Genomic DNA, 21,761 nt, shown 5'->3' on the forward strand with positions numbered 1-21,761 from the left:
ACTAGGTTTCAGGACGGATGACGGGTCACAAGAGACTAAAATTAAAATCCAAAATGAGATGGAAGGATGAATATGTTGGCACAATATTTTTGTGAAACTTTTATTTCTTTGAATAATTCTACATTCAAAACATATCAAATTAGCACACGGTTGGGCCTACTGGTAAGAGTTAAAAGAGTTATGAGATGGATATGTGGGATTACAAGTAACAAAATATGCCACTTGATTTCATTAGTTTTAATACATATCTTTTGAGTCACACAAAAATAGCATGTGAATGTTGGCAATTTATAAGGGTTATAAAACAAGTGATAGGTCACATAGTGGGTCAACTTTCTACTATATTGAAATGATCAAACAAGAAGTCATTGAATTTACTAAATGCTTGAGATTCTAAGGCTAATTACTAAGTTTGAATCAAAGTATATCTAAGTTTCTTTTGTTTGTTTCCTTTCACTCCTTTTTGTTTGTACTCTATCTAACATTTTTACTAATATTTTTTCATGACCAATCACATGTGCACACGAATCGGAATCATAGGTTTTCTTTCACTTGCGACATACATGCGTTACTGGCATATTAAAGGACGCCAACACAAAAAGAAGCCATGCGCGTCTGTTTACGTCAACTATACATTGTTTGACTTAATCAGTTTTGTTCACTTAGTTACTAACATAATTTGTCTTTGTTACTTAAAAATTGTCTTTGCTCTTAAATAATTAAAAAAAAAATCAAAGATATGAATGACTACTTGTCACATATAATAATAACAAAACCTCGAAAAATAAATGATCAAAAACATAATTTTATTTAGTTTCCATCGATTGCTTCGCTTCACCTTGTATATATCATACCTCTATTTCTCCACCACCTTCTTCTCGTTCCCTTCCATTTATTCATGGCATCCCATTTCTCATTTCAGTCTTTACACCGCTTGTAAGCTCTTTGTGTATTATGCTGAGAACTGCAAAAACCGTATATATTCATCTTCATTGTTACTTGTGATCAAACTTAAGCTCATTAATAACTTCATTTCTACTACGTTACAGGGATTCCACTGCCACAATCAACTCTATATCTAATTCATCCAAGTTCATTACAAAACAAGAAAATCGTATCACTTCAACCAATAATGCATTTAAACGTTACATCATTTCATCCTCGGCTCATAACATTTCACTAAGATCAAAGTCAACCAAAAACTATTCTTCTAGCCGGGATGATTTCATTACTCATGAAGCTTCAGCTTCACTGGGTATAACAGAAACAAACCAACTGGAATTTAATCGTGTTAATTGTCTTGTACACGTATTGCATCAATCCGCTTGAAGCTTCTCTCTTGCAGTTCAGAATCTAGAGATATTTAGAAGCTTGCCCGCGCTTTCAAATGCATGGAATGGAGTTGATGTAAATGCATGGCACAAACGCACCGCATATCAGGTGACTATCGTGATCAATGCATATATTTTCAGATGTGTGTGTATAGCCTCACCCTATCATAATATAGACTGCATAACGTTATTATTTTATAGGTGGCGGTTTATGGTTTACTGAAAGCGGCAATTGAGGTTGAGTTATTCCTCGCTCATAAACGTTACAGCACTCCACTATATAAAATGTATGTAACAAATGATGAAAATCCCTGTACAAAATTCAGATTATATTTGTATATTATGTTAAAAAAAACATTTATGAAACCGGGCCAGTTTTTAATATCATGTGAGCTAACAGTGTATGCACATTCTTCTACTTCAGTTTGTCCTCAAAGACATTATTACTTGGTGAGTTCTTAGAAACACAACTGAAAGCAAAGAATCCTGATTTGGTGCAATGGTTCAGACGAGTGGAACTTCCGCGTATCGCAGGATTTTTCATTCCACTATTCAAAAAATGGTCTGTCGAATACGCTGGAAGGTATAAAAATCATATTATTATCATGTTTTTAAACCAAATATATGGAGTTATATATTAATTTATAGCATAAAGTTTTTATTCAGTGGTGTTGCAGGTGTTATTCTTGCCATCAGTTGTGGTAGTGCAGTGAAAAAGTTGGGCCCGAACCGTGTATCTTGTCCTGAATTTACAACATCAGTTGATGATGCATTGGTTGAACTTAAGGACTTATCACACAATCTTGTATCAATTGATAAATTGTATCACTTATCAACCGAGGCAGGTTTTGAACATGATTTCTTGTCATACTTCGGTAAAAAGATTCTACCAAGTAAGAATATAGAAGATCTTGAATTTTGGATTGGGCTTGTTCAAGAAAAACTTTGTGCAGCATTTCATAGAGAAAGTGTCATAACACCTAATCAAACATTCATAAATAAGGTTAGACCGCTTTTTTTATATCTACTTTTGGATTTATTTTAATAATCATCTTTTATTTCGCACAGTCAACACAAGTAGCTTCAATTTATTGTAAATCTTATTTATAGGTCGAAGAGACTACGTTGGCAATTCTTGGAATTTTTGCATATTTGGGAAGAGAGACAAGAATATATCTATCAGAAATGAATATAATGGACATCGATGATCAGATTAAGAATTTTCTTTGGTAGATTGTGACATTGGTTTATCAAAGATTTAATTATTGGTTATCTTATATCCCAAATAGTAAAATATACTTAATTTGATGATTTATGTCTGCCAAAGATGTCGTTGTAAATGGGTTGAGGGGTTATAAATAAGTTGTAATAAACTTGTAAACATGTTAAAGAGGTCACAAACGGATAGGCAGGTTAAACTTATAAATTTTTTATTCCAGAAAAAATTAATTCTAATTTTAGACAGGGTAACGGGTCGACTTATTTAATATTTATACAACTCAAAGACGATCTATTTATTAAATATGTTAGTCAAGTCACGCCAAACACGACTTGTTAAGTGAGGACCAATCCAAAACCTAATTATTAATGCCTCACAAATTTAACTAAAGTTGGTTATATATTATCTTTATAGTTAACTTTTACTGTGTTAATTTTGAACCTTTTGCAGTTACTTAGAATGTGGTAGCCTGTACATATATCGCGAATTCAACTCCCTATCGAAGTATCAACTGTTCAACGAGGTTTGGATTATCTTTTTAATGGTTAGCTTAGTTATGCCTCATCATATAAATAAACTTTTGATGTTTAGATAATTTATTTTACTTAGGTAGTTATAGATGAAATTGGATGGGTTGACTTTTACGCTTCGCTTAAATCTAAGTTCCAATATGATGGGAGAAGATCTAGGCAGCATGCTATACAAGCAGAAAAGGAGATTATTGTTTATACTGTTCTTACTGTTTGCTATGATGTTTTTAATGGATTTGCACACTACACAAGTTCTTCTCAACAACCGTTGGATTCTAATGTGCTTTTGTTTTTGCTTCAAAGGTAGTATACATGTAAAATCTCACATTACACAAAACTATTTATGCTTTTTATATAACACAGACTTATTATATATGTTGTATAACTTGTAGCCAAACTTTGTTAGCTAATTGCCTGGAGGGTTATTGGGCTGCTTATGATAAATCAGGGTAAGTTGGTATAATATAAATGACATTTTAAAAAAATGAAGAAAAATATTTATATATTTTTTTGCTTCGTGTTGCAGCAGGATGATGAAGTTTACAGAAAGTGACGCTGCCGATTCGACTTTAATCTTGGAAACACTATCAAAGCCAATTGAGTTTATTAAAAGGGAAAACGAAGAAGATCAATCTAAAGTGAGTAAGGTACTTCTAGTTTCTTGCTTCTTTTTTCAGTAAAGGAGTTTGATTTTTTATAGATATTTGTGACAAACTTGTTAAATAAATTTGGCAGGGGATAAATTTAGCAGAAATCGACGATGTAAAGCTCGTTGAGAAGGAATACGGGGCTGGAAAAAACAGTTTGTGTGAACATTTATGGACTAAGTCCAGAGAACATTTGATTTCTGCTACTAATGTAAGAGACTACTAAGGTTCTTTATGACAAATACGAATAGTTCTATAAGCAGGTCGACACGTATAATCAAACAGTTAAACAAGTCATCCCAAACATGGCCTACTTAATTGAACAAATCAACGCGACATGACTTTTTTATTAAACAGGTTAAACATGACAACCCAAACCTGATTATCTTTCTTGATGCTTATCATACAGGTTTTCTTGATGGGTACTCGGTTACTACTCATAGATATAGCGGATTTCATTCGTCTCCTTGTGAAGCAACTGCGTGGTAAAAGGATTACGAGTAGAGAAAAAAGGAAAATAAAGCGAACGCTTAACGATATTGTGGCTCTTGTTCCGATTACAATCCTGATGATAATTCCCGTACGCATCATTTCATATTTTATCATATCTACTTCAAAAATACATGTTAAAACAGGTCAGTTGAAACTCTTTACTGTCTGTTTACGTGACCAGATGTCAGCTGTCGGGCATGCAGCAATATTAGCTGCAACCAATAAATACGTCCCATCAATGGTACATACGTCATTCAACATTGTTGTTCATCTTATGTTCTGTAATTCCTGTTTTTTCTATATATGGTAATCTTGTTCTGTTGTGCATGTCTTATATGTCCATTAGATTCCTTCGCCATATTCGTCTGAACGGCTGAATCTGGTGAGACAATTTAAGAGAATAAAGATGGAAGTTGAATCATGGGCCATTGAAGATCAATCTGCTAATGACAGTGAAGATAAAAGCTTTACAGTTGCAATGCCGTAAATACATACAAAGGGAACCAACGAATGACGACAGTTTGATAATAAAGCAGCAATAAATGTATCTTCCCTTTAGAATGTGTATATTGTAAATGGTGGTGATGTAAATAACTTCATGTCAAAAGTTTTCTCAAGTTGTTGCAAATATATACATATATGCGAGCTCGATATAAAGAAAAAGGGTAAATATTTTAAAAGATCTGAACTAGTGCTGATAGTTATTAGTTGGGCATCATAAAAGCCATATACATAATGAGCACATAATCTACATATTCCAAACAATATACGTTACATTTCTATTCGTTACAAGACTTTAGCCTGACCTAACCCGACCCGTTTGGACCAGTATAAAAAATTGTCCATTTTGGCCTGTTTCACAGCCTCTCCATTGATCTAAGGAAATAACAAACGATGAAAAATAATAATAAGACCTTCAACATAATTGCAAACTTAATGTATGCGGTGTTATGTGACGACCCGATTAGGTGCTTCTTCTTCTTCGTGCTTCATCATCACTGATCGCATCTGGGCCTGTTTTAAAGCCCGTATATCAAGTATACTTGGTGGGCTGGGCTGAATATATCCATGTAGCTCAACTAGGTTGCGAAACTCTTGCTTGTTTAGACTCTTCTTCTCAACAAGTGTATCAACAACAGCATCCATAAGTTTCCTATTTTTCTCCAAAAGCTGAAATTCATTTAAAAAAGCGTTACTTCAAAGAAATTCTTGAAAACCCCCATCATAGTGACTAGCTTTATAACATATGTACCTCTTTCGCGCGTCCATAACACATATCAAGAATCCGTAACGCCTCAGAATCAATGTCCTAGTTGTCAAATATTTAATCAGATATATGAATGAAAATATAAGGTATTGGTAATTTGATATAGTTACAAGGTGGAATACATTTATTCGATCTGCAACCCAGAAATTAGATACACCATAATATTTGTCTGAAAGACCACCAAGAACAAGTGCCCGTGCTGCTGACCTAGCATTGTCTGCTGTTTCAGCCCATATAGTACTCAACTGCAGAGCTCATAATTCATTTCAGAAGATTCTTAGAAGGGGAAACTTTTTACAGTGTCCAAAGAAATATACAAGCTCTAGAGATTAAAAAACATGTGAATATATAAAATTGAAATATTCTCACCTGGCCCGCACCGTGCCAAATCTCATCAGCTGCCCGCGGTGCTAGTTGAACAGTAATGTGATCTAAAAGTGATTGTCGACTGTATGAAAACATATTAAAAAGAAAATTGATATCAAACAAAAAATTATGTACAGAAAAGTCAGATTCAAAAAAGAAAATTCAACCTTAGCAACCCTTCCTTGAATTTGATGTGATCCATTTTCATCCTCACATAGCCTAACTCCCTGCCAGCTCTGGGAGCAATATTAATCTGCTCAAAATAAATTCTCACTTAAATTATAAGTCACTGTTTTGTAAAGAAGAAGTTATATAAAAGTGAAAGAGAGAATCATACAAACTCTATATTACTAAGATCATTGAAATTCATTGCTACAACAGCCATAGCAGCTTCATTAATAGCCACTTGCTTCCACATTTCGGGACTCCTGTCTTTCTTATCAAGCATTCCTCTTTCTTCTATTTGTGCAGCTTGTAACAAGTCATCAGTTGTGATCTACATGATATTAATTATTATGTTCAATGTTATTAAACTGTTATAATATATGCATGCATATACGAAATACCTCAGTCCTTCCATCACGCATCATGTTAATAGCAGCAACCTCAATGATATTCGCAAGCTCAGCACCGACCATTCCATCAGTCATAGCTGCAACAGCAGAATAATCTACATCTTCAGCCATCGGTTTCTTACGGGCATGCACCTATTCAAATATAAACGAACCAAACTTTTAGTGAATCATTCAGTGAGAAACTTCTTTATGATCGTTTATTTAACAAACAAACTAACATGCACAACAGTTTCTATTCATTTAGTTAAATGAAAAAACATGAATACACATCTAGTTAATTAATTTATGTTCGTTTGTGTTTGTAGATTAGTTATGTTTAAGTTTTTGCTCATTTATGTACGTTTATATAATCATTTAAATTTCTCAGGCTCATTACAATTTATTCTAGTTTTATTAGCATTAAGGCCCAACAACTTGATGTTCATGTTTACTTCTAGCTGGTTTTGTTAACATTTACCTTTGTTCCCTGATGTTCAGTTAAGTTCATTCATTTATGTTCTGTCACATTCGTGAACCATTCGTTTATACTATTAACGAACTAACATAAACAAACACAAACACATTCACTTTCTTAACGAACAAATATAAATAAGAAAACCATGTTCACTTAGTTGTTCATGTTCGATCGTTTGTTCAGTTAAACGAAAAACATGAACGTGCCCCATCTATAGGTATGTCATTAGATAAACAAAATTTTCAAAAGCAACCTTATCGAACCTTTAAAATCTCGATTCGTCCAATAAAGCCTGGTTTGGGTATAAATATTTTTCGATCAAACCGACCCGGTCTCACGAGTGCAGGGTCAAGGATATCGGGCCTATTTGTGGAAGCAATAGTGATCACATTTCCTCTGCCTTCAAATCCATCTAAGCATACAAGAAGCTGTAATATAAACAAAAATTAAACTTCAATTCAGTCTCAAAATCATTTAATGGCAATTACTATAACCATTTAATCAAAATATACCTGATTTAGGGTTGCATCACGTTCTTGTCCACCCGAACCTTTTATCAAACCACGTTCCCTTCCAACCGCATCCAGCTCGTCAATAAACACAACAGATGGAGCCTATGAAGATCCAATAATAAGCATGATATGCAATTTAAAAAAGATATAAAATTGTATGAAGTTAAATCTCACGTTCTCTCTTGCTTCTTGATAGAGTGCTCGAACACGTGACGCACCGACCCCGACATATATTTCCACAAATTGAGATGCTGAGATTGAAAAAAAGTTCACACCTGCTTCACCAGCAACTGCTTTTGCTAACAACGTTTTTCCCACACCTGGAGGCCCACAAAGAAGTATACCACCTGATAGAAACATAAAATGTAACATTTCAAATACAATTAAGAGACTGAGAACACACTGTATATAGTACTCAAAAATCTGTTGTGAATGATAAATAAAAGGGCATTCTTGAATGGTACTAATCAACACTTGTGTCAATCCGTCAACGGATGCATAAGCATTAAAAGTTACAGTTTTGAATCACAAGAAGTTAAACATTTATGTCCAAGATATACAATATAAGCCAAAGTCAAATCCAAAAGAATATCATTTAACAATGGTTTTTCTGCATAAAATACAACATATTTTCACTTTTGTTCCTCTTCATTCATTGTACTGTTTTGTACATTCGGGTAATTAAAGAAGGTTTCTTCACCCATTTTGGGTCATTATAAGGTACTTAAATGATGAGCCAATCAGAAAAAGAAGCCATTTATAACTCAGAAATTAAGCAATTACGTCAAGAAACGAAACATAAACCAAAATCCAAAAAAAAGGCTATGTTTTAACAATGGGTTTTCTTATTATTATTTTCTTTTTTTTTTGTATATATAATACCGATGTAATTTAACGTCCGTGTCTTGTTATTCATCGTACTCTTTTGTGTACATTCAAATCATTGAAGTTTTTTTTGTCCCCATTTGGATCATTTTAACGAATCTAAAGACAACCCAAACAGGATCAAAAGTCATTTACGTCCAAGAAACACAACATAAGCCAAACTCCTAAAGTGCGCATAGCTTAGCAATGAGTTATTTTTTCTTTTGTTTCTTTCTTTTTTTTTTTGCAAAATGCCCGATACACTTTCACTTTTCTTCCTCTTTAGTCATTTTGTACAGTTTTGTAACATTTGACTCATCGTAGATGGCTTTTTGTCCCTTTAGGTCATTCTAACATATTTTAACGATGACCCAAACAGGACAAAATTTTTTACATCAAGTCCACATAATGATCCAAACGGTTACAAAAGTCTACAAAACTACCCTACCGGTTAAAAAAGACATGTTTAACCACTCAAATGTACAAACAAAAGCACAATAACTAAAACCGGCACAACTTGAAAGCGCATTGTTATTTTATGCCAAAAGCAAGCCTACATACCTGGTATTTTGACTCCTCGTCTTCGGTAAATTTCACCATGTGTGAAAAATTTCACAATCTCCTCAAGTTCAAGTCTTATTTTCCCAAGCCCCGCCACATCTGTAAACTTCACATCGACACCTCTTTCCAAATACTGTGAAAGTTTAGTGTTCTTAGTATTCTGTGCACGCCGAACCCGAGCACCTGACTTCATAAACTGTTGAGCCATCTTCATGTACGGGTTTTCTTCACCCGATCCTTCTTCGTCATCCTCATCATCATCAAGCCCCGCCATTCCCCTCTCTAACTCCTTCATTTTCCTCTTTTCCTCAGCTTCAGCTTTCTCAATCTTTAACCTATCTTCATAATCCTTCTTCTGTTTCTTATAACTTAACACTACAGTCTGGTAGAATATAACAAAGAACAGCAGTCCAATACCTAACGTAACGTTCGAATCACGCGCTAACTCTTTCCACATGTTAGACATCCGGTAGTATCTCAAACGCGCTGCATCCATAGCTCGCTCGCTATTAAGCTTCTGCGATTCGATTTTCTTCTTTCTTTCTTCGATCTTCTTCTGCACCCGAGCCGCTCTCTCCCTCCGCGCCATTTCCTTCTTCACATTAACCATCTCACTAACCTTACTCTTCCTCAGCTCCTCTCTCTGCCTCCTCAACTCCAACACCTTTTTCGACACTGGCTTCGGCTTCACCAACGAATACATCCACAACGGAAACTTCGCTAAAAACCCCAAAACCGGTTTCGGAACATCCGGCGTCTTAACCGGAGGCGTATACGCCTGAACACAAACCGAATCAATCTCCAACTCATCCCACACCTTCCAAAACTTCCGATCACTCTCGACCGAAGGCACGACAAGTCTAACAACCTTATTATCCTCTAACACAGCTAACACAACTACAGGTCTTTCCCTTAACCCTTTACCCGGCGGCTTAATCACATGCTTAAGCCTCCCTTCACGTTTCAATTCGATAACATCGGTATACGGAATCCGATTCGCTACAACCGGAAGCCCCTGTGACCATGCTTTCCATTCCTCAGGTGTTAAAGCGTCTGGTTTCTTAGGCGCACGCTTCTTTTGTGCTACTTTGGCTGCTAATACTGGCTGAGGAAGTGAAGCTGATATTATTGTTAGGGTTACAGAGATTTGGAGTAAATTTAATGCGTTTATCTCATGCTTTTGTTCGTGTTCGGTATCTGAATTGGATGTAATTGAGGAATTAGGGTTTGGTGAGTGTGAGTGTGCAATTAGGGTTTGAGATTTTAGGTTTCGTGATAAGGTGATTGAGGGGAAGAGTGAGGAAGTGAGGATAGAATTGGATGCCATTAATATGAATATGAATATGAATATGAATATAAATGATTAACAGATAAGAGTGAATTGATGGCTTACGTTACAGTGAAGGCGGTGAATTCAGTGCAGATTATGGCTTTGTATCATTGTCGTGAGATATTCATCGGCGATGGATACCGGTCAACGCAACGCCTGCGTGAATTTGGAGGATGGTTTGCAGATAGCTTCTGTTTATTTTTTTTTTAATATCCGGTACATGATGTCGCCGAAACTAAATGTTAGTGGTAGAATCGAACCCGAGTCACAAAATCTCTATCTTCCGACTTCATCACGAGCTTATTGTTTATTAAACAATTTTTATTTAGTTTTCATGATTTATTATAAAAATGAAAATTCATATGCCCATCTGATTATTTGTTTTTAAAACTGCTAATAATAATAACTCACATTCATAGGCTATACAAAGTAACTCGTTGGTCATGTGAATAACTTGTAAATACGTCCTTTCTGGGCGTAATATGTCGGCATCAACACCCTGTGGGGTAATACTCTGGCAAAGAAAACGTTAACTCTCAAGTAGTGGAACAATACATACTTGAGAATGAGTGTTTTACTTTTGTTGACGTATTAATCCCAAGATAAAAAAAAATCCAATTGACACGCATCAAGGGGTCCTCATGTTATGTACATGATGCACTTGGTGTCGAAGAAGTTACTAGACTCGACATTAGTGTTTTCTTAAATGATTTGTTTGGTTAAATGTTAGTGAAAATTCAAAAGCAATATTAGTTTTTATATTTTTTATAACAATCGGAGAATATTAATAGTTAAGTGGTTTTGTAGTTAAATAAAGTTTGAGTGAATTTAGTAAAAAAAACAAAGTCGGATAATGCATTCCTAGAAAATAGTACAACATGATAACAATGCCTAACAACTTTTCTTTTAATTCAGTTTACTTACAGCACGGGATTTTAGTGACTTGTCTCCTTTTTGATGCATATTTAATATTTACCAGACTCAACATCTACAAACTGGTCCGTGAAGACATCATAGTCTACAGTTGATTTGCCAACCTGGATAAGCTGGCTACTAGTCCACTGGATGTGATAACAAATTAACAAGCTCCCATCAACCAGACCTATATATGACCTATGGCACCATACCCTCCTTAACCAAAACCATGGCTACCTTTTGTTGCTCCATTGAGACCGAGCCCAAGACCATGAACCATGTTGAACTCAACCAAGCCCGGGAATTCGCTGTTGGTGTTCTGAAAGATAATAAACCATCTGAAGCCTCTCGTATACTGAACGAGGTATGCTTTAATGTTTGTAGAATTTAACAAAAACTGACTTAGTCAAAGTTTTTATATAGTCGTGTACATTTGTTTACTGGAAAACACAGCAATTAGGGGTGTTCATCGGATCGGATAACGGGTTATTCAGTTTATTCGGTTCGAATTGTTCGGATTTGAAAAATTTTGGAACCCTGTCCGAAATCTGATCCGATCCGAATTAGGGACATTCCTATCCGATCCGAATTGAATTCGGATGAATTCGGATCGGATTCGGATAATCAGAAATTATCCGAATAATCCGTATAACAAATATACAAACTTAAGTTTTGTTAAATAAACATACAAAACTAGAAAATAAAAATAAAACACTACAAGAACAAGAAAGTTAAGAACAAGAAAGTTAAGTAGTGTTAGAGAGTATAACGACGGAGTGTTATGACATTTTTGTCTATGACGTGTTAGGTTGATTGAATGAATAATGAAGTTATGGTTATAAAGTTATTGTAAATGTTAATGGACTTGGCTATATACACTAATAACATGTTATATATTCGTATTATTCGGATATCCGAACAATCCAAACTATCCGGAATTTTTTGAAATCCATATCCGAATCCGAATAAGAATTCGGATCGGATTATTCGGGCTTCAATTTCGGTTTGGAATTCGGTTTTTTTCAGATTTTGGATTTCTTGAACACCCCTAACAGCAATATACAATCGTTTGAGGCAATATATTGATATTGGGATTTGAATTTTGTAGGGAATGAAACCCGTGATAGGGGTCGAAGAGATGGCTAAGGCAATTGAGAGGAAAGATACGATAGACAAGCTTCAAGGAATGAGCACAACTAGTGAGGCGGTCTGCCAATGCTCCGTGACTGGTGTTCTTTCTACTCCTGATCAATGTGGTTTGAAGGAGCCACTTTCTGCTCCTTTTTAATCATGTTTTTTTAAGTTAAAAACATTCTCGTACTTTCTGAAACTTTGATTTGTTTGATGTTAGGCATCATCATGTAATGAGATAAACAAACAACCACTAACGAATATTACGTCTTGTATATTTATTCTCTAAGTTTCAAAGAATTAATATATATAATCGGTTTTATAATTTCTACAAGACATTTGAAATTATCTTTCAAAGTTATTACTACTTAGAGTTAATTTATTGTATTCGTGTTTCATGGTAGGAACTGATATATTTAGATCTTGGAGGGCCAGTTGTGAGGCAATTTTCAACTTGGAGGGTGTGCTATGTATAATGGGTATCAAGATTTGAGCATAGGCATTTATTAAAAAAAAAAAAGAATCGAACACAAATCTTTCTTAAAGTCGTATCGACTACTCTCATCGTACTATGGGAAAATCCCCAAAATAGCCCGTCTATAAAATGAGATTCCAAATTTGTCCCATAGATATCTCGTTGTCGACGACATGTTAAGGAATACCGACGATGTGTTAATAAACGAACCGGAGAACGACACGTGACCGGAGTCTGGCCGGAATAGGTTGTCTATGATGTGTTACCGAGGCCATTTCATCGTAGACGATTTGTTATACATGTTCTTGTTCACGACGTCAACGCCGGGCTGCCATACATGACGCCCGTGTTCACATCGCCGGCGACGACTTACCGGATCTCATGACCGGCGACTTGTTGACAAAACATAGGGTTGAAGATGTGTTTCCGGTGTTAACGCAGGGTCGAAGATGTGTTTCTGGTGCTAACGTAGGGTCGAAGATGCGTTTCCGATGCTAACGTAGGGTCGAAGATGCGTTTCCGGTGCTAACGTAGGGTCGAAGATGCGTTTCCGGTGCTAACGTAGGGTCGAAGATGCGTTTCCGGTGCTAACGTAGGGTCAACGATGTGCTACGTATAACTTAACGCATCATCGACCCTACGTTAGCACCAGAAACGCGTCTTCGACCCTACGTTAGCACCGGAAACGCATCTTCAACCCTATGTTTTGTCAACAAGTCGCCGACCATGAGATCTGGTAAGCCGTCGCCGGCGATATGAACACGGGCGTTAGGTATGGCAGCCCGGCGTTGACGTCGTGAACAAGAACATGTATAACAAATCGTCTGCGATGAAATGGCCTCGATAACACATCGTAGACGACCTCTTCCGGCCACGTGTCGTTCTCCGGTTCGTTTAGTAACGCGTCGTCGATATTCCCTAACATGTCGACGACGACGAGATAACTATGGGACAAATTTGGAATCTTGAATTTGGAGAGACAAATTTGGAATCTCATTTTATAGATGGGCTATCATGGGGATTTTCCCTCGTATTATTGTCTTTCTATTCTTGACCGATTTCTCACACATTGCGAGTTTGGATTGGGGTTTGTGCATATATTAATCTTTGTATATAGATCGCTTCATCGTATTGTTGAAGTAGCAAAAAGAAATAAGATTAAAATTGCTTGATTCCATTTAATAAACCATGTTCTCGTGTTGATAAAGAGTTGTTTATGTTCGTCTAGTTCTTTCAAGTTTTTGTAACGTGTACCACAAGGAAATCCCCTATTGATGCCCCATTATTAACTCCATTCCACTATAATAACCTAGCTCATATTGATTCTCATTCTCATAAAGCTAGTATGAACTTGATTAATCCTTGAGAAATTGATAAAGGATGAAGGAAATTTCGTGGGTTTATGATATGGAATGCTAAATACAAAAGAATTATGGCTTAGGGTTGGGCTTCGATTAAGTATACTATCCCTAATTCGTTTATTTGGTAAACACTTGATTAAGGTAACCGAGTAACACAATTATGATGAAATCAACTCAAATAAACCTAAGATTCCAAATTTTGTCTTTTGGGTTTTATTTATGTCTTTTGGTATCCATTTATGACTTTTGGACTACATTTATGTATTTTGTGCTACATTTGTGACTTTTAAGTTACCTTTGTGCATTTTAAACCACCTTTGTGTCTTTTCTTCCATTTGTATCTTTTTGGCTTTATTTGTGTCTTTTGGGCTACCTTTGTATTTTAGAGCTATCTTTGTGATTTTTAAGCTACCTTTATGCATTTTGGGATCCTGTGTGCTTTTTGGGTTACTTTTGTGCCTTTTAATCTCCCTTTAACAAATCATTTGTAGATATATTTAATATTTATATACAATTTATATAAATAATAAACTTATTTAGATTTCACAACTCTAGTCGAGCTTAATAATCCAAGATTAGTCTCGAACTCCTTGACCTGGCAATCAATATTAACATTAATCAATATAACACTGGATTCAAACTTTTAACTACTATCAAGTTCTTATGAACATGCCAAATCAATATTTACACTTATTAAATTGTCTTTGAACACCTTTGGTTGATAGGGTTTGGAAGGTCTTATGCTCAAGTCCTACAAACGATAAGACATTAAAGAAATTTTGTTGTTAAAAAATAAAAAAAACTTACGACAACTAATCTGTTTCATCATAAACATGTAATTTAGGGATGCTATATGCGGACACCACCCCCATAGTGTTTTACTGTTTTTATAGCATATACAACTCGTATAGACATATATGACCCATATAAACATTGTGTTCCTGACATATGTACTGAGAAATCAGAGTCACAACTTTTTGTAGCCTATACGACGAGTCGTATAAGCCTTGATGTCCTGTATAGTTCTTCATGATCCTGTAAGTCTCATATAGGCCCTATACGTTTCGTATAGATTTTATACGACTCATATAGCTCTTCATGGATGACCCATATGCCTTGTATAATACCTCATTTTTGTTCCAAAATTTTCAGGTTTTTCACCTCTACTCATGTACACGCTATATGAATCGTGTCGCCTTTTGTCAACGTCATCTGACACCATCACCAAATGATTTGTTTTTAACCAACCTCCCCATCATCAAATGACTTGTTTTAACCAATCTCTCCATCATCAAACGACTATTTTTTTTACAATTTAAGTTAATTAAACAAAATTTTTAAAAAAAAATGTGTCTATACGAGTAATATAGGCATATACAAGTTGTACAAACCTATAAAACTCGTATAGGGCTATACTCCACACATGAACACAAATTGACACAAAAGTGCACATAAATTAACAAAATTTGTACATATACGAGTCGTACAGGTCGCAAATATTGTCCGAATAACCACCATGCTGTCCAAAATCCAAAAATCTCATGGTTTTAATTTAAGACAAATTAAAAACTTTATACAATAAAAACATTTAGAAAACTTAATTAGTAAAACCATTTTCATCCAAAATTAATATCCTTGGAAAGCTTGTATTACTTTCACTCTCCGGCGTCTAGGGTTTTTGCACACCCTCGAACCAGAGCAACATGAGCTCCAGCATCCACAAAACCCCCAAATCAACCGGCAAACAATCACTCTTCTTCAACGACCTATCCACCCCAGTCACCACCCGCCGCACCAAATTCACCACCCCTACCCAATCCGCCGCCGTTTCAAACCTATGGCGCGAAAACTTCGCCACGTCAGACCTCCCACCACCACCCATGTTCACCCTCGAAGACCGATCCGACTTCTCACCCGAATCCGGGTTCCAAGACTACCCGGTTGTCGGATCCCCCGAACAAAACTCAAAACCTAGAACTCCACCTAACAAATTATTCCCCACAACACCTAATAATAATAATATTAAGTCTCCACAGTCTAATTATTCAAACCCTAGCTCATCGAATTATAAGTTGTTTGGGCATCAGCAGTCACAGGCTGTACAGAATCCTGTGGTGAGTTCCAGCTGGTGGTCTGCTGGTGGGAGGAGTGAGGGTGATGATAAAGGAAAGGGTTCGGGTCCGGGTTCGCCTGTGGATGGTGTCGTGCATAGGCAGCCTGGGGTTTTGCTTACGTTACCTCCTCCTCGGGAGGTTGCGAGACCGGAGGTTAAGAGGAATTCGGTGCCTGTGGGGACGGTTGATGAGGAAGAATGGGTTACTGTTTATGGGTAATTGATTGTTGGTTTTGTTTCTAGAAAGTGAATGTTATTGTTAATGTTTACTGTGTATTTGTAGGTTTTCGCCGGCGGATACGAATTTGGTTCTTCGGGAGTTTGAGAAATGTGGTGTGGTTCTTAAACATGTACCGGGTCCAAGGGATTCTAATTGGATGCATATTCTTTATCAGGTAGCTTCTGTGTTTTTGCTTTATGTTATTATATTTGGTTCCTAATTATGCGTCGTTATGAGCATGATATTGAAGTATTTTAATTTTGATCGATGGAAGTATTTACATTAGTTAGTGTTGTACCGATTTGAACCTTGTTTAGTGAACAAAATGAAACATTCTTACACGATTACAACTTAATTAATTAGCTAGTGTTGCTTTGAAAAACAAGAGTTGATTTTAATTAGATTGGCTGAGCACTAACAAAGATTGGATGACGATAATGAATAACACACTTCTTTATAAAATTGATCAAATTACTACATGCTTGGTGAACATCAGGATCGTCACAAACGTTCTGTCGCATGACTCTAGACTCATTGCTTTGCATTTTGGTCCATTTTCGGGTACATGCTGCTTTATGCATGGGTGGGGAATTCGACGAAGATGCACTAAGGTTCTTGCGTGCTCTCTTTTGTGGTTTCAGATTTCATGCGCGAGTGAAATTTGGAAAGCACCCATGAGTTGGGTGCTATCAAGGGTTTCAACTTGGCACATGGAATTTGGATCTGTAAGTGGGAAGGAGTAAAGGCCTGCGCACGTCATCCCTGCGTTGCCAACCATGCGTAAGCAACGTGTACACGACAATGGATGGGAATGTACTGTTGTGGGTTTGAAATCATGTGATGGATGACTGTGTTGGCCTTAATGTCTAATCCCCGAGCATGAAATCGTTTGTTTATTGCTATGGAATGGTGAAAAAGTCATTATTATTTTTATTATCTTCCAATTTTTGTTAGTGTCTAATTAGTTTAATTGGAACGGATTCTTGTTTTCCAAAGCAACACTAACTGATTATTTAAGTTGGTGTTGTGTCAAAATGTTATATCTTGTATACTAACAGAATTCTCATGACAGTAAAACAAGACTAGTTAAAATAAATATTTCCATTAATCAAAATTACTAAATTCACTTTAAATTATTGAGTGATCCAACCCAACGACGGTATCTATTTGGTAACTTGCTAATAGTTCTATAATTGTTGTAAAACTTTGCTGAACACTTTCTTTAATTGATTATTATCATTATACAGAGTCGATTTGATGCTCAAAAAGCTCTTAGCAAGAACGGGATGCAGTTAAATGGAGCAGTAATAATTGGAGTGAAACCCGTGGATCCAATGCAGCGCCAATCGCTTAGTGATAGACTGCATAATCAAGGATTCATGCCAATGGCACCACCCACAACCACCTTGAAAACAGATCCAATCGCCTTCAATGCATCTACTCGGGGTTACAATCTGGACGGGCCCATGAATGTCCCTCAATCTGGCGGTACTGTAGCTATCCCTGCAAAATCAATGGTCTCCAAAGTTGTGGATTTGATGTTTGGCTTGTAGCCATGTTCAAGCATGCCTTGGTTTTTGGTATTAAGAGTCGGTCCTATAGAGATTGTAATAGACATTAAAAGTTTTGATGCATGTAATCAGAAATCATGATGTTGTTCAATTGAATATGAAATTTACTTTGTATTGAGTTAGAGCTGATCTTCTGGTTATGCTAGGCACAAAGCCATATGGTTTGAGCCTGTGGCTTAAGAGTTTAATCATGTACGCACGGCTCGAATCTATATAGCTAAGTGTAGGATTTAGGGTGTTATTCCTGACTGTTGAAAATGAACCAAGCCAAAATTACAGTTTGGTTTCAAGATATATGCTTCTTTTGCCTTCAATAGTAGATTGACCCATTTGGAGGATCTTTGTTTACCATAATGCTTACTATAGAAGTTTAACTCCATATTGCTCTCATAATCTCTTTCCTTCTCATATCAATGCATGTTCATGATTCTTAATCTTGTACTGACATGAACGTCAAAGGATGGCCCTAAGATTTCTGTCTCAGATCCCATCTAACGGGCTATTCATGGTGTTTTACAACCTCGATACAAGATGGATAAGATGAAATCTAGCAGTTCTTCTCAATTGCTATGACAATCCACATTGTCGTATTGCTGAATTATTGTCCATGTAGTTGTGTGTTTGGGCCCCACTGATGGCGCCAATGTCTGGCTTAACTTTCAATTTTGAGTTGTTAGACCTACTAAAATCGGCCGTTTCATAATCAAGTGGTCCGAATCATGTGGACCGAACTAAACATAGGTTTGGTCTTTTATCCGGTCACTCTAACTGGTTGGTCTGTTCGGGTTTAAGAACATTGTAATCCTTAAAAAGTTAATGTAATTAAAGGAGAATGAATCCAACTAAATCATGTGGGAGGGGTGAGAATGTGATGATTTTATTTTTAACAAATCTTATTTACACTCCAAAGAACCACTCGGACGAAAACCCCTTTCCCAAACTTCTTCCTTGGAACACGTCTACGCATTCGATTAGGGAAGAATAGATTTAATGATGTTGTGACAAAAATATTTACTGTTATCGTTTTTCTCTAGTTTTACTCTAAGATTGTTGCTGGTAAATAGTTGAAACGAATATAACAAAAAAATAAAAATAAAAAAAAATCCGATCTTCTTGAAATGAATCCATGCACCTTCTTAATTTTATAGATTAAAACACACTTTACAAGAATTAAATGACACATACAAATTACAACACAAGTCGGGAAAAACAATAAACGACCAAAACCCTTTGAAAAACAACCAACACACAAAAAAAACCTAAGACCAGGTCTAGATATGTTTGTTGGATGTGGTCGGGTTGGGTACAAACTTAGAATCAATGATAAAAAAACCCTTCGGTGATACTCCTTTGTTTTGTAGTGCTTGCTAGTGATCCCGTAACACTTGGACATGTGCTATGAAGTTATGGTAGTACCGATACTAGCTATTACTATAAACAAATCCTATATTAATATTTGGACGTGCTTAGTGAAGTGCATGAATTTGTAATTAGCTTAGCCGGTACTACGGACCGCATTGATCTCTTTAGTAATGGCAGGAATGCAACTAGAACTCCTAGTGATGCCACCCTTCTTAGTATTCCCATGGTCTCTAGGAAAAGATGTAGCCCTTAGCCTTGTCTTCTTTAACATGTTCCTCATGGCCTCGGCTTGACACAAAACCGGGTAGGCTCGATCAAGTTTGTTGAACCGAACACATGTGTTCATGTGACTACTCATCGCCTCTTCTTTATTCCCACCGTTTTTCTCCATTTCTTCCTTCACGGCTTCTGAACACAACCCGCATATCCACTTACCTAAGAACCGGCTATGCACCTTTTCCATGTACTCGGGTGTGCACTCTTCAACCATGCCACAACACTCGCATTTAGCGTCCACCACCTCAGCTATGGTGGTCAATGACTTGATATCGATCGCTTCTTTAGTCAACTCAAAGGACATGTCGGACACCGTGCGTTTGAGCCCATCACACGATACTCTTGGTGGCTTGTTGAACGCGTATGCATTAACAATGGTGTCGGCGTGCGGTGCCATGTTAACTAACTAGGATATACTGAACAATGGGGAAATGGTGAAAGTGTAAAGATTTTGATTTGATTAAATGAATGTTAGCTTAGTGTAGAAGTGAAGCAATGAGGGGGGTTATTTATAATGAGCATGGGAGTGATATCAAGTAGATGGATGGAGTGTTGTGAACCATGGCAATTCACATGTCGTTAAATAATTAAATGTTGGATATGATTGATAATGAATGTGGTTTCTATTTTCAAATGTCAACTTCTAAGTTGGTGTGGACATAATCACTCTGTTCAATATTATTTAATGCATGGGTACTTGAAATTAAGGGCTTTCACCAAATGTTTTCTTCATATATATATATGCATGTCTCTAATAATTAGTTATATAACAAATTCATGAACTATGTATTACTATTAAAAATTTATACTTTTGATAAAATTTATACTTTTGGCACTAACATATACACGACTTTTAAGTTGGTATCTAATTTAATTTCAAGAACACATATATGGGATATAACAAGAATTTGATAAAATTTGCACCCAAAGTTTATACATCATGCTCATATATTTATAAAGTGAGAGCACATGATTTGTTGTTTAAAGTGGTTTTCTTATCCTAAAAGAAGTTGCATTGCGGCCTCATTTCTGACTTAAAATATTTGGTTGCCCTCGTTTAAATGTTTAAGTTAACATGTCAATTGTTACAACTCATCAATGCATTTGACTCATTTACACAAATGATCGAATTAAGCAGGTTGTGTTTAGGTTATATGATTTTAAATGTGTCAGGTTTGAAGTAATTTCTTTTAACACAAGTAAGTATACAAATCACGTCTTAGTTCATGACAAACAACCCAACATTGCATGTTTATGTCAAGGACAATGCAGCAGCGGATTTGAAAACAGATGGTAGTATTATAGACAAAAGCATTGTAAATGTTCTAGCTATATATGAAATGAAAATGTATATTACAACTTGGTGTAACTAATAGAAATCGATATAAATTACTCTAAGAGAAAAAAGGTAAGCAAAAAAGAATTATGCAAGTTGATGGATGAACGGTTAAAAGGGTCCATCAAACTTAAGTGTAGAGGGAGTTCACGTGTTGGTATACTCAAACCATACAAACCATAACCTCCATTTTTAACCAGAATCACCACACATCTAGACTTTTGTTTCACGTGAGTCATGGAACAAAGACATGATCAAAAGGTAATTAATAACCCGAAAAGCTTGAACCTAGCAACTTCTATGGCCGTGAAGGCAAGAAGCATACGTTCATGCAATCTTTTTGATGGTCAAGTTTTATTCATGCATGCGCATACGTACAGTTGCAGCTCATATCCAACCAAACATTATTGTGTGGTCCGTTCGTGCATATCTAATTAACTGGTTCCAAAATATCCGTGGACTCACGAATACGCCGTCACAGCCTCTCAAATCTTAAATATTACTTTTAATTCCTTAATTTGTGGTTTCTGTAATTCAACGTCAAATCAATCATTTTAATTTTTATGCATAGTTCCATTTGCTGGCTTTTATTTTTTTTAATAATATTTGGCCGACATTTTCGGTTTTCCTGTATCATTTCTGATTTCATTATTTCAGATTAAATAAAAAAAAATGGAACTTATTAATTTTAAGTTTACGTCAAACATTACTAGTAACTTATGATATTATAATGTTTTTGGTTTTTCCTAAAACTATCTCTTCTTCACATTAGCTTCGCATTATCGTCTATCATTCTATCCCAAAACCATTTTCCGGTTACTTTGATTCAGATATATTAAATCAAAATAAAATA

The 21,761-nt window shown here is 35.9% G+C and overlaps 5 protein-coding genes and 1 long non-coding RNA gene across 8 annotated transcripts; 4 read left to right on the plus strand and 2 right to left on the minus strand.

Moving 5' to 3' along the window:
* The first annotated feature begins 1,266 nt into the window (after positions 1-1,266).
* Positions 1,267-2,166, plus strand: LOC143551887 (uncharacterized). Its single transcript, XR_013138566.1, has 4 exons — positions 1,267-1,440; positions 1,533-1,618; positions 1,756-1,914; positions 1,998-2,166. It is a non-coding gene; the product is annotated as an uncharacterized LOC143551887 (long non-coding RNA).
* A 279-nt stretch (positions 2,167-2,445) lies between these two features.
* Positions 2,446-4,740, plus strand: LOC143551906 (uncharacterized). Of its 3 annotated transcripts, XM_077042249.1 has the most exons (9): positions 2,446-2,560; positions 3,001-3,073; positions 3,160-3,383; positions 3,473-3,529; positions 3,607-3,727; positions 3,816-3,938; positions 4,137-4,307; positions 4,401-4,460; positions 4,566-4,740. In XM_077042249.1, the coding sequence occupies exons 1-9, from the start codon at positions 2,517-2,519 to the stop codon at positions 4,704-4,706; spliced, it is 1,014 nt and encodes a 337-aa protein (XP_076898364.1). In that variant the 5' UTR covers positions 2,446-2,516; the 3' UTR covers positions 4,707-4,740. The 3 variants fall into 3 exon arrangements, with proteins under 3 accessions (XP_076898364.1, XP_076898362.1, XP_076898363.1); XM_077042247.1 differs by having other exon boundaries at positions 4,137-4,460; XM_077042248.1 differs by having other exon boundaries at positions 3,607-3,718; positions 4,137-4,460.
* Positions 4,741-4,948: 208 nt separating this feature from the next.
* Positions 4,949-10,145, minus strand: LOC143551905 (putative inactive ATP-dependent zinc metalloprotease FTSHI 2, chloroplastic). The gene is made up of 11 exons (XM_077042246.1): positions 8,819-10,145; positions 7,568-7,740; positions 7,394-7,495; positions 7,145-7,309; positions 6,419-6,559; positions 6,190-6,348; positions 6,020-6,105; positions 5,856-5,934; positions 5,609-5,731; positions 5,472-5,528; positions 4,949-5,389 (listed from the first exon to the last, which is right to left on the minus strand). The coding sequence occupies exons 1-11, from the start codon at positions 10,143-10,145 to the stop codon at positions 5,168-5,170; spliced, it is 2,634 nt and encodes an 877-aa protein (XP_076898361.1). The 3' UTR covers positions 4,949-5,167.
* A 1,078-nt stretch (positions 10,146-11,223) lies between these two features.
* LOC143551888 (uncharacterized) lies at positions 11,224-12,490 on the plus strand. Its single transcript, XM_077042231.1, has 2 exons — positions 11,224-11,427; positions 12,172-12,490. Exons 1-2 carry the CDS (start codon positions 11,257-11,259, stop codon positions 12,349-12,351), a joined length of 351 nt encoding a protein of 116 aa, XP_076898346.1. The 5' UTR covers positions 11,224-11,256; the 3' UTR covers positions 12,352-12,490.
* A 3,243-nt stretch (positions 12,491-15,733) lies between these two features.
* On the plus strand, positions 15,734-18,091 carry LOC143551889 (nuclear pore complex protein NUP35-like). Its single transcript, XM_077042232.1, has 3 exons — positions 15,734-16,359; positions 16,427-16,538; positions 17,611-18,091. Exons 1-3 carry the CDS (start codon positions 15,734-15,736, stop codon positions 17,914-17,916), a joined length of 1,044 nt encoding a protein of 347 aa, XP_076898347.1. The 3' UTR covers positions 17,917-18,091.
* Positions 18,092-19,068: 977 nt separating this feature from the next.
* Positions 19,069-19,969, minus strand: LOC143551891 (uncharacterized). The gene has a single exon (XM_077042233.1). It carries the CDS (start codon positions 19,967-19,969, stop codon positions 19,430-19,432), a length of 540 nt encoding a protein of 179 aa, XP_076898348.1. The 3' UTR covers positions 19,069-19,429.
* Between the last annotated feature and the right edge of the window lie 1,792 nt (positions 19,970-21,761).

Source organism: Bidens hawaiensis, unplaced genomic scaffold (assembly GCF_021521415.1).
Source record: "Bidens hawaiensis isolate Kalapana, Puna unplaced genomic scaffold, B.hawaiensis_p1.1 tig00016743_1, whole genome shotgun sequence".
NCBI classification, from domain to species: domain Eukaryota; kingdom Viridiplantae; phylum Streptophyta; class Magnoliopsida; order Asterales; family Asteraceae; genus Bidens; species Bidens hawaiensis.